The 13,023-nt window shown below is 37.0% G+C and overlaps 1 protein-coding gene across 8 annotated transcripts in view; it reads right to left on the minus strand.

Moving 5' to 3' along the window:
• PIKFYVE (phosphoinositide kinase, FYVE-type zinc finger containing) overlaps positions 1–13,023 on the minus strand; it is a 75,977-nt gene that overhangs the window by 36,668 nt on the left and 26,286 nt on the right. For 6 of the 8 annotated variants that reach the window (XM_081813754.1, XM_081813753.1, XM_081813755.1 and 3 more), the window contains 7 exons: positions 12,317–12,428; positions 10,792–10,939; positions 10,089–10,256; positions 4,429–4,488; positions 2,585–2,714; positions 1,986–2,166; positions 1,277–1,351 (listed from right to left, as the gene is read on the minus strand). In XM_081813754.1, coding sequence (XP_081669880.1) covers positions 1,277–1,351; positions 1,986–2,166; positions 2,585–2,714; positions 4,429–4,488; positions 10,089–10,256; positions 10,792–10,939; positions 12,317–12,428 — 874 coding nt within the window. The remainder of the gene's footprint in view (positions 1–1,276; positions 1,352–1,985; positions 2,167–2,584; positions 2,715–4,428; positions 4,489–10,088; positions 10,257–10,791; positions 10,940–12,316; positions 12,429–13,023) is intronic. The other 2 variants (XM_081813759.1, XM_081813758.1) reach the window with 1 other exon arrangement.

Here is a 13,023-nt window from a genome sequence, read left to right on the forward strand (position 1 = left end):
AAAGATAAATATGGTCGGTGGAGCAAGACAGTCATTCATGCATATGTTTCTACCACTCCCACATACAATTTTCAACTCTGGAGATAAGCTCAACATACTTTCCTCTTAATTCTATAGAGATCATTTAATTTGGCGTAAATTACTACCTTGATGGGTAATGTGCCTGTTTTAATAAGATACTATGTAGATATAATGACATTGGATCAAATCCAAACATAGTTTTATTTATCTATGGTCACTAACAATTTTTGGGAGGCTTCATGCCTTAAAGAAAAATGAATTAATCTCTGCTTAGAAAAGAGTGAAAATAGGACTGTAGTTCACCCATCAGGTTGCTCAGGCTAGAAATCTACCTGAGCTCTCAATGTAACCAAACCGTTATCTCCAGAGGTGGGGGTCAGGGTATCTCTCTATTTGCAGTGAGTTCCCAGAGTGATGTGGAAGCACAGCAAGTTTGGGAGCACTGCTAGACTGATGGTTTTTCAAAACGTGAGGACCAACCAATGACACTGGAAACACGTACAGTGCCTACTTTAAAAGCAGCCCCACATTCCCACTCCCTTATAATGAATGAGAATTTCTAGGAGTTGGGCTTAGGAATCTACGTATTTAACAAGGTCCACAGCAGACCCTGATGTACCAAGCACTTTGAGAATCAGTGGCCTTCAGGATAAAGTTCAAGACCCTTAGTGGGGATACAAAGCCCCTTGCCTGCTTCCTCCAGCCTCATCTCCTTTCTCATCTTGCACCTTAGGATCTCAGAGATTCCTTAATACACCAGGTTACTTCACCCCATTCCTTTGTGCTAGTGCTAGAAAGAGGCCTCAGGCCTGAAGGCAAAGATAGAAGGTGAGAAGGATAACAGAACACCAGTGATAGTTCTACAGCTCAGCCCTAGAAGAGAGAACAAAGTTTTAAAAGTTTTAAAATGCTAGGCCTCTGGAAGGACTCCAGTCTATTAGAGAAACCTTGTCTCCCAAAGATGTGGCAGGTCAAGGAAGAAATGATACCAGTACCCTATCATTCTGTTGGTCTGGAAGCCTGACCCATCCTCTCCCTTCTTCTCTTGTCTCATGAATTCCTATTATCCAAAACCTAATCATCATCAGCTCTGAAGACCTTACCCGAACCTCCAGAATTTCACCCCTATAGCAGACATTGCTAATTGCTCCTTGATATCCATTCTCCTTCTCTCCTACGATTAGGGTACCCCAACTTGTTGGCTTGGTACACAGTCACAATTTGCTGAACTTCACTGTTGAAGAGATCACATTACCTTTTTATGTGCAATATTTTTGGTACAAACAAATCCATTGACAACCACAGAATCAAACTTCTTTCCACCTGGAATCTAATGAAACAAGAAAACAAAACTCAATGAATTAGAATCCACTCAGATAGATGCTATTATTTATTTCCATTTTTAATTTTAACTATTATGTAATCAAATCAGAACAGAAAGTTCCAGGATATAATTCTTTCTTTCAACCAATAATTAATGAGATCTAGCATGACTATTTTCCCACCTCCCACTCTCTACGCTCTTATCTGGTACTCTAAAATACCCATATGACTGACCAAATTGGCAATTAAAACCATTACTAAATCAAATGTCATAGGCAAAAAATACATATAGGCCTCCACTATCTAAAAAAGGCAATTACCCACTGCTTTTCCTTAAAACAGTGACAGTAATCTGTGGGAAGAGGTATTCTCATAGATGATGTGTCAAGAAAAAGGAAGCAAAAAAAGAAGAAACCACATTTGTTTGGTTTCCCACTCCATGCCCGAGTCACCCCCTTCCATTCACCTCCCATTTCCTATGGGTGGCTTCTATGACATCTACGTGCACTGCTAACAAACAGCAGACAGAAAAACCTCCCACTCCTTACTTAGAACCCCTTTTAGATTACCGTTAAGAGACAAATTACTACCAGGCCCACCCTATCAGTTCCGAGCATTAGAAAAGCATTAGCAGAGCTCACTTTTTTAATATGGACAAACTGACGGATATCCATGTCATCGTCCCGATTCTTGACATCCGGTCGAACTGTCTGAACAACCTGGCAGACCAGTGATACAATGATGTCCCTCCAAGATGGTGACAATGACTCATTATGGAGCAACTGTTGGAGTAGTGCCATCATGTGGTTATGATTAGCTGAACTACAAAAATGTCACAAGAAAGAAGTTTGCATAGTTAATACTGCCAGAGATAATAATTTTGAAGATGCAATAAGCAGTCTACAAAGAAACAGCATATGAATTATGGCTCAAAGACAAGATCTTCTTGAGCCAATCGTATTTCATCTGTACCTTAATGATTTTGCAAATGAATGAAATCTGTATCTTCAATTAAGATAACCCCTTTAATTCAACTAAATTTTAACATATAAATTACAACTGGGACAGACAATCACAATTTAGGGCTCTCGTTTTATAAGAAATTTCATCAGAACAGGCTTTATTTCCTAAGTAATCTTAGTATTTTTGACTTTATGAGGAAGAAGAACTACGCATAATGCATCAAGTCATTGAAAATTATAAAAATGGAAAATTAACATCAAAAAGCTCACTGCCTTACAGCAACCTCTCCATGGCTTGTTTCTCTCCATTCTCCTCCCTCAGCAGCTCCAGGTTGTTGTGATGCCAGCCCAAAGGTGTGAAAGGCAGCTCTTTGGATTTCTCCTCCACTCGACGATTAAATAAGGATTCTAAGTGTAAAATAAGAAATTGTACTTCACGGTTATGTTTTATGCCATGTACTTAATAGATTTATAAAGTGCAAATTTATCTTTTTAAGTTTTTAAACTCAGCCAATTCAAATTGCTGGTGTAAAAAAGGCAAGGACATGTGTAAATACACAAAAAAATTAAGTGTGAGTTCGATCATCAATATTTACAACAGTCAAAATGACTAGGACTCTCAAGCCAATAATTATAAATACAGCTTCTGAAAAACAAAAGAGATTTTTACAGTCCTTTTATTTCATTGGGAACATTCGAAAAGAAGGGGGCTGCCTTTCCCTGTAAAATCACAAACTAAAAACTGCATTCAACAGAACTCTGAATGCTGGTAGAACGACATGTGACAGTGTGGGTGCTGAACTTTAAAGAGGAAAGCTCAGCCCTGAAACATCTCAACCAGTACAGGACAGTGTAGACAGTCTATTCAGACAATTCTTTATAGTGTTTCTTTCTCAATATTAGAACAAAGTCCTTTTTTTAAGCAAAACTTTTATAAATCAGACCCAAAAATGAACTATAAAAAAATATTAAAACATGATAAATAACAATTTACGTAAATTTTTGTAAAATCTCTAAGTTTTTAAAAAGAATGAAAATGCATCTAGACAAAAAACAGACTGTATTAAAAGGTTTGCAGAAAGGAAGGGCGCCTGGGTGGCTCAGTCTGTTAAGTGTCGGCCTTCCCAGGGTCCTGGGATGAGTCCCACATAGGGCTCCCTATTCAGCGGGGAGTCTGCTTCTCTGTCCTTCTCCCTCTGTGTGTGTGCTCTGTCTCTCTCTCTCTCTCTCTCTCTCAAATAAATAAAATCTTAAAAAAAAGCTTTGCAAAAAGGATGCTCACTATACAATTACTGAAACTTGTGACTGAATAAATGGAAAGAGGTGGGAAATGCTTACAAAAATTCTCTAATCCTTCCCCCTCTTAAAGCAAACCAAACAAAAAAAGCTTTCAACCGAACAGTCCAGCACTACAAAATAAAGCATATGTTCATGATATGAGGTACAAAAAACTGTATACTTTAATTATGTAAACAGCTAGCCTATATAAACTCCTAGTTGAACCAGATGTTCAGAGATGAATTGAGAAACACTGCTAAGTTATAACAACTTACCTGAGGTCTGAGCTGTGGAGTGTTATGAACTAATTACGTATGTCTTCACTCCACAGTAAGCTAAGTAGGGACGGTGTAAGAGAAGGCTGTCTTCTTCTGTACTGCCTTTTGTCCCCAAGAAATTAATCAGCAAAGTTAGTTCTTTATCTCTATTTCCCCATTTTTCTTTCCAATTCCACAGGGCAGGCAGCGTCCTCAAATGGATGAGATCTCCCTGGGGGCTTTTTGAGAAGTTTGAGAATCCTTGATGATATGTGTATCTATACTTAACATTATATTCATGATTTGGAAAGCATAAACTATGCCTTTCAAAGAATAAAATTCAAATTCAATTTAAAGCTTTTAAACAATTGCTTTTCAGATCAGATATCTTCTCTCAAGCCAAGTCCAAGTTTATATTCTTCATTACTGATATTCTCAGAGTTACTATACATATAAAAACTGTGTTCCTATAGTACTAAACTAATCAAATTTATTTTCAGTACCTACTCTGTGCCAATCAATGTGCTAGGCCCTAAGTACACCCTTACAAATAAGACCATCCCATGTACAGCTTTTGATAAAATTACCTTTGATGAAGGCATCACTTATTGAGAGTTGTTGTCCTCCATTGTCAGAAATCAAATACTCTGCATACCAGGAAGAGAGCAGAGGAGGAAGAAAAGGAGAGACTTATGACTGAAACATGCCAGCATAATTATACAGAGAACACACCTACACACAAAGTATTACTCATACTAAACCCAACACTGCCCAGCCAATTGAAGAAAGCTTTAGGCTAAAATGCATCTTTATACTTATTCCACACACTTCAAACCAAACTATAACAGACTTGAATAATAAAACTCAACAGAACCTTGAAGCAGTAACATCAGATAATCTTTAACAGATTGCTTTTCCCTTATCAAAGCTGAACCAGTTTATAAAAACTGAGATCTTTAGTAATTTAGGTATGACAAGCCTAAAAAGTTACACTATTTTTCTCATGTATAACTGTATGACTTCACAAATAATCACTCTGTCTATATACAGAATAGTTTATAGAGAAGCCACCTGAAAAAATATATAAGGTTTTTTTTTTTTCCAAATTTCAGACTATATGCTATAAAGCAAATTAATACAGAAGTGACATTGGCAGGGAATAAAGATTTAAATTATCAGGATTTTTATGAGCTTTCAAATTAGGGTTTCAGTTTTTCAAAATTCTAACTAAACACTGCCAAATAGTTGCCATAACTGAATATACACTGTGTTCTTTTAGAACTTTTAGAATGTTACTTTTCTCACAAGTGAAACTTATTCTTTACTTCCCCATGAACTTTTCTTTGCATCCCTGACCAAGCATAGCTCAAGTGAGGTTCTTTCTACTATGCAAACGATACAATGTATTTTAAGCCTTTTAAAATAAAGGTTCTCCACAAAATTCTTTCCAAGTAGATTTCACTCATAACAAATGCGCTTCAGAAGATGCTATGTTTATAAGCTAAAATGTGCATCCTTTCAACAAGAAAGCAGAGAAAAAGTTTTACATTGGAAATTCAAAGTGTACCATGCCAAATACAATAAATCAAGTATGTAGACAAATAAAAACAGATGTTATACTTTATTCCTACACCTCCCACACAGAAATGAATAATGCCAATCTGTTTGTTCAACTAACATATTGGCTTTACAAGCTTTACTTTTCATACTAAAGATTAAGTATATATATGTATATACATATATAGATGATGATGATGATTTTCAAACATACAGAAAATCCTGTATCCCCTTCACCTAGATTTAACAATTAACGTTCCGTATCTGATTTCTCTCTACAAATATGTATGTATTTTTCCCCAACCATTTGAAGTTACACACATCATGACACTTGACGACTAATCCTTCATCATACATTTCATAAGAATAAGGGCACTCTTCTCTACAGACACAATACCATTTACATACTTGAGAAAATTGACAATGTCTTCAAAAAAAAAAAAAAAGGAAATTGACAATGTCTTAATATGATGAAATTAGTGCGTATTCTTCAAATTTATCTGTCCCCAAAATGCTTTAATAAATTTTTTGCCTCAAACCTGGATCCAATAAGGTTCATACGCTACAGTTCCTTCATTCTATTGTAGTCCAAAGCAAACCCCCCTACCTTTTTACTTTGTCATGATATTGAATTTTGAAAGAACCCAGGCCAAATGTCCTGTGGAATGTCCCATTTTCTGGATTCGATTAGATTGTTTCCATATGGTGCTGTTTAACTTGCTCCTACAGGTTTTCCTGTAAATGGGAAGTAAGATCTAGAAGCTTATGGAAGCTATGATTTTCCCCTCTCTAGGTTCTACTCACTGATTTGTCAAGAATGGTTCAGATCCTGCTTGCAAAACATAACAAAATGTATTTTAATTATACAACTCTCCAAGTTTTACCAATATGAAAAACTAATCAAGCAAGCTCGCAATGTTCCAGTTTTACAAGTTTATGAAAATGAGGGGTTTGCTTACATAAGGTAAAAAATACCAGATTTTTTTTAAGTACAGATATGTAAATCATTTTTAGAAATCCAAATTTCCTCAGCGTTGGAAGATAAAAGAGGACTCCTAAGAAAATATTTTATAAATATTACCTTTAACTTCAATGGAAAGATAAAAACCACCAATTCCCACTTACATTCTAAAAGGAAGGAAAACAGGAGGCAGAGGAGTGTATTACTCTTTCGCCTCACTACCAGTTCACTCTGACAATCTTTACTTTCTGGTAATCAGTGTTAGTCTTAACTACAATGTGGAAAAAATACATTATTGTTCTTCAACTTCACAAGAAAAACAGAAAATGAACAATTCTTGTTAGTATGCTAAAAACTAACAGGAGAGAACTGTGAAAGCCAGAAACATTTATCAAGGGAATCAAAAAGGCCTTAAATTTTAGACTGTCTAGGTTGCACATGACCTACGCCCTACAACATAACCTGTGAGCATCCCTTTCCTGTTGCTAGCAGGTTACTCTTTCAATATTTGGCACAACCATTACACAAAGTACAAATCTACATGTTATATTAACAGTGACATCACTAAGTTCTCACATTTGCCAAACACACTAATAATCTTTTTATGTGTGTGTGGGTTTTTTTTAGAGAGAGACTCATAGAGACTCCAGAACCTGTGCTTTTAAAAGGTAAATATAACTACTGCCTATAACTTCCTCTTTAACATATTTCAAGTGTGAAACTGTCCTCTTTGTCTGCAAGGTTACTGAGACCATTAAATATCTCATTAACATAAAAGACAACAGTATCTACCATAGTCTCCTGAGCTAACAATCTCATACCACCATAAAAGAAGGAATGGGATTGTTCTGAAAAGATTTATTTTAGTTAACCAACACGGGTGCCCAGTCACCACCAAGCCCTCTTCTAAATACCACAGTACATCCTCTTAATTTTTTTCTACAATTTTGCCAACTTCCAATGTCAAATTGAGAACCTGTTTTTTACAAAATTTTAATGCCTCTGTCACTACAATCATCTGAACCATAATTCTCCAAAGATAACAAACTCTGGCCCCATGATCACAGCTCTAAATTCTTTCAATAATCTAGCATATATTTTGCCTGAACCTGGCAAAAAGACTTATTTAAAGTAATCAGGCATTCTCTAACCTCTCTTCATTATCTTGGACTTTACTTTCCTTTTAACCATATATATTCTTTCCTGATAAAATTACCTTGATGGGGGAGAGGGGGAGAAGCTTCAATTAGTATTACATCACCTTCCCCAGAATATTGCCCTAATTTTCTTCCATTGTTCCACAATTTAAAAAACCTTTTCTGAGATGTCCTTGGCATTTACTCCATCCATCAGTGCAAGCTGGACTTCTGCTAGCCCGTCTTTTTTTTTTAAAGTGCTGGCCCCCCTTTCAGATTTATCCTCATATGAGAGTATCTCTCACAACTTCTGTAGACAACCTTTTTAAAGGGTTGAGGGAAGAGAGGTTGCAGACGAGTCATGGTGATTTTTTCAACTACGGATGCTTCCCCTTTAAATTTCCTTAGGGATACAATTTGAGGTTGTACTGTACACGTCAGTATTGAAGCTTCCTGTTCCATTCCTCTCTCAACATTAGGAAGTCAGGCATCCTAAAGCAAATTGCCCAACTGTGCTCCACAGCCCATCTTTTGCTATTCTGAATACTATGACGACAGGTCACTTTCTTCACGGCTTTCATAATTTTCTAACCTTCCAAGACATGAAGTCATCATGTCAAAAATGTATTTCATGCTCTACTTTCAGCAAAACGAAGCTGCACTGCCAACACATGTGTCCGAAGGACAGATATCCTCCATCACAACAGATGCCACCTCTGACCCACATCTATGATTTCTATTACAAAAGCATCACCCACTATGCTCCAGGAGACCAGACTATAGTTCATCTCGCCCAGCGTCATGTCTACTCCAATGTCCTTTCACACTCACCCAAATGTTCTCCACCATGCTCACAATTTGTTTTGAGGATTCCCATAAAGATATGTATCTTACTCATGTTCAATGCTAGTCAAGTCTCCTCTTTTACTGCATCTCTAAATTTCTGTTTTTTCATAAGATATACCTTTTTATTACTACAACTCTTTTTGTTGTTGGTTCAATTTTTTATTTAAATTCCAATTAATTAACATATAGTATAATATTAATGTCAGGAGTAGAATTTAGTGATTATCCATCATTTACATATAACACCCAGTGCTCATTACAAATGCCCTCCCTAATACCCATCCCCCACTTAGCACATCCCCTGCCCACCTCCCCTCCAGCACCTCTCAGATTGTTCTCTATCGTTAAGTCTGTTTTATGGTTTGCCTCTCTTTTTCCCCCCTATTACTATAACTCTTAAAAGCCTTTTTACCACATCTTGAGGATAATGGTTAATATTGACAACCGTTAGAAATTTGTTATAGAAATGGGAGTTTGTTTCCAATTATTTTAGAACAGATGTTTAGGTTCAAAGCTTCTCTTTTCTGACCATATTTTTAGACTCAAAATAGGAAGTAGCAAGGAATTAGACAAGCATTTCCAATCTAAGGAAACAATTCAACTTTAGAGAGCTAAATGTTAAAAATCCAAACTCCAGGTGAAATCACAGAATAAATGGTTTCATCTTTATAATGATTTTTTAGTTACTACAACATAATGAAATCTCACAATTACTTATTTACTTATGTATTTTTTATTTATTTAATTTTACATAATGCCTCTTTAGGGCTAAAATTCAATTTGGCTTTTAGTTATAGCCAACAGAGTAAACCTCGACATCCATTTTTAAAAAGCATTTCATTTTTTATATAATGCTATATTGGACTTTAGCAATAATTTATCTTATTTTTCCTTTTATACCAATGTCTTCTGAATATGGTCATTATTATTTTTGACTCAGTAGAATAAACCCTCAAATAAGACAACTAAAATTATCAAATTCACTGTGTATTACTCAGAGAAGAAACCTTTTTTATAAATATGGCACATACATCACAAGCATTTTTTTTTTTTGAGCTGGACACAAGAATGATATTTTATTTATTAACAACAGAAAATATAATTACTGCGTGGCCTGGGAATACACATGAGAGTCTGATCAACACGACCCTTCCCTGCAGACAAATATCCATGAGAAGTTTCATCAGGGTTAGAAACCATGGAAAAAATACAACAGTATCAGAAAAGAAATGTGTATCTTCAGTCTGTTCTTTCCATAGCAAACATTTAAAATCATAGTAGAAAGATGTTTTGGATTGTGTGTTTTCCCCCTACTATAGTTCAAGCACCTGAAAAGGTTTAGTGAAATACTACGTTACTGGTTAATAGCATAAGCAAGTACGCTTTAAAATGTTAAATAAAGAAAGAGAAATGAATAGAGCAGAACATCCATGTTATAAATGCAAAGAAATGCCACCTTGGAAGTTGCACATTATGCTAAGGGAAGAGCAGTAGTAGTAGTTCCTTTTAAAGACTACCAGCTTTAAATTGGGTGTGGTGGTACTGAGGGAGAAAACGAGAAATAAAAGGAACCAACCAAAAAAAGTGTGGGGAGGCAGTGTGGGGAAATGAGAAAGGGGGGAACAAGACCCACACCGAATCCCCTCCGCCACGAGGACAGAGGAAGCCAGGAGGACAGGCCGGCGTGAGATCGTGTGGCCCAGCTCTCCAGCCTGTGCCCGGATTCCAGATGGTGACTCCCTCCTACCTTTTTGGTCAGCAGGGTGAGGGGGCACATGTGGGTACTTGGAGGGCTTCTTGATATGGAAGTTCACGTTGTCCAGCTCCATGTTCAGGCTGATGGAAGCGGCTGAGTCACTGTCCACTGTGGACTGGAAGCTGCTGACTGATGTGCGCTTGCTAGGACTGGCAGAATCTTTTAGTGTCGGGGAGGGGAAAGAAATATAGGGAGAGGAGGGGAGTAAAAATGGGTTTCATCAGGGTATTGGAGGAAAGGAGAAAAATGTTCTTTTAATAGACAAGCCCAATGTGCAATACCAAAATGGATACAGTATTTTCATGTACTTCTGTGGAGACTTAATAAAATTGGAACACATTAAATATAAGATGAATTTTTAAGAGGGAGAAATATATTGGAGGTTCTGCAGAGAGAAAGTCTGATATCATAGTGAAGAGGTGAGAAAGTTGTCTGCTGCGATATTATTAGCTCAGAGTTATTTTTAAGCTGCTGCAAACTAGAGACTATGGCAAAATCTGAAAACGCCAGTAGCCTAACAAGTTGGTTTCTTAAGAAAATACTGTATCTAGAACAAGGATTGCTATCAGATGTTTAGTTGCTGCCATAAAACTTAAAGTAGGATTGTTTCAACTAAACAAACAAGACACTCATTTTATCATACATACACAGTAATGAGTCATACAAATTAAAATGTTAGAAAGTTTAAACTCACTAGTCAAATTATCGTCACCTTCTTCAGCTATCTGTTCCGTGTCACTGTCATCGAACTTTATGTCTTTAAACCAGGATGGCTCAGAGTGTCCTTCCACAGAGTTCACTGAGTCACTATCTGGAGAAGGGGTCTCGGAAAATTCCGTACTCTGGAAAGATCATGACAAGATCCAAGTGATTCACTTTCAGTGCCAACTTTCAATGGCAACACTACAAATAAACTCTAGCCCAATAGTTCTACAAAGCCAACACTGAATAAATTTACATAAAAATAAGCAAATTAATAGACACTAAGTTGTAAACCAGCATTAATGCTGATAATTCCACTCTGATAATTATAATTGTCATTAATCAGTAGGTTTAGGCAGCTTAATGAGAAAACATAATATACATATTTTACAGTGTTTCATTTCATCCCTTTTAGTCCTGAGAGTAAACCTGGCTTAGAATTTATTCTAACCCTGTGCCAAGGCTAGGACACATTCTGGAAAACAACTATTAAATTTTAACAAATAACACCACACCAGTCTTTTTGGTCGTTTGTCTTTTCTAACCTTTGAGTTTCCAATTTTAGCTCACAAAGGTATTCCTAATTATATATATATATATATATATATATATATATATATATATATAAAATTAACATAAACCAAAAGTGAAAGCTTATCTTTTTAAAAAGTTCTATCTTAGGGGCGCCTGGGTGGCTCAGTTGTTAAGGGTCTGCCTTCAGCTCAGGTCACGGTCCCAGGGTCCTGGGATCGAGCCCCGCATCGGGCTCCCTGCTCAGCTCCCCCTGCTTGTGTCCCTCACTCACTGTGTCTCTGTCAAATAAATAATCATAATCTTTAAAAAAAAAGTTCTATTTTAAATAATTTCTATTCCCTAATTAAAATAAAAAGATATATATAAATAATCATTGTTTTACCACTGCTATACAATTTAATACTGCTAATGTGTCAACATCTACTGCACTGGGGATACTAAATTTTTTCAATCATTTTATTATATATTTATATACTCTCTTAGTCCTAAAAACACAGACATAGTGAAACTGGAAAACCACTAAAGGTAAATGACAAGTAACTATATATAATACCATGAGGCCCAGCTCAAGAAAAGCCAAACCATGGGGCACCTGGGTGGCTCAGTCGTTAAGCGTCTGCCTTCAGCTCAGGTCATGACCCCTGGGTCCCAGGATCAAGCCCCGCATCGGGCTCCCCGCTCTTCGGGAAGCTTGCTTCTCCCTTTCCCACTCCCCTTGCTTGTGTTCCCTCTCTCGCTGTGTCTCTCTCTGTCAAAGTCTTAAAAAAAAAAGAAAAGCCAAACCAACTGGAAAGTGTCCAATTCCAATAGGTTTTTCATCACCCCTCCCTACCAAGTAAAAACGTTTTTAACTTTCAAACAACAGGGAAACATGTTAGGAAAATGTATCTCTGGCTAATTCAACAACTTTTTATTCCCACCGATGAAGAAAGACTTCACAACACGCCAGCCATACTCTCGTCAGCGGTGACATGCAAAACTACCTGCAGTGGTCTGTACAGTGCATATTCGTCCCTGAAAAGCTGGTCGTGATGACTGACACAATCCAGCCAACGTCCATCAACCATTGCTTGTCCAATGGCTATAGCTTGTGCCCTGAATTAAGACCAACAAAAAAAAAAAAAACTTTTAAAAGTCAGAGTAATTTCACAGGTACAAGATGAGATGCAAACTGAATTTTCTTCTGTTCTAATCAGCTGGAATTACAAATGGTCCGTCAATAGGGGAGGGGTAAAAACAAGCGAGACTTGAAGCTAAATTAAAAGATTTTCCCAAATACCAGAGTAAAGGAGAACCTGCTGGTAAGCCAGTCCTACCAAAACCTAATTTTACTTACAACAAACATGTATCAAGTGCTCAGTGCATGCATACCCCTGTCCTCACTGGAGTAAAACAAAATGGTGAGACTAACATGGTTCCTGCCCTCAAGGAGCTTACAGTCTTGATAAAAAGACAATCCCAAATATTACAGATATATACACATGTACGTATGAAATAGATAATATATACACAATAATATATAGACACTTAAGGTTCGCCCTGGTGGCTCAGTCGGTTACGCATCTGCCTTCAGCTCAGGTCATGATCCCAGGGTCCTGGGATCAAGCCCCGCATTGGGCTCCCTGCTCAGCAGAGAGTCTACCTCTCCCTTTCTCTCTCCCTCTGCCTCTCCCCCTGCTCGTGCTCGCTA

The sequence above is a fragment of the Leptonychotes weddellii genome, chromosome 3, assembly GCF_054177405.1.
Source record: "Leptonychotes weddellii isolate Sample4059 chromosome 3, ASM5417740v2, whole genome shotgun sequence".
NCBI classification, from domain to species: domain Eukaryota; kingdom Metazoa; phylum Chordata; class Mammalia; order Carnivora; family Phocidae; genus Leptonychotes; species Leptonychotes weddellii.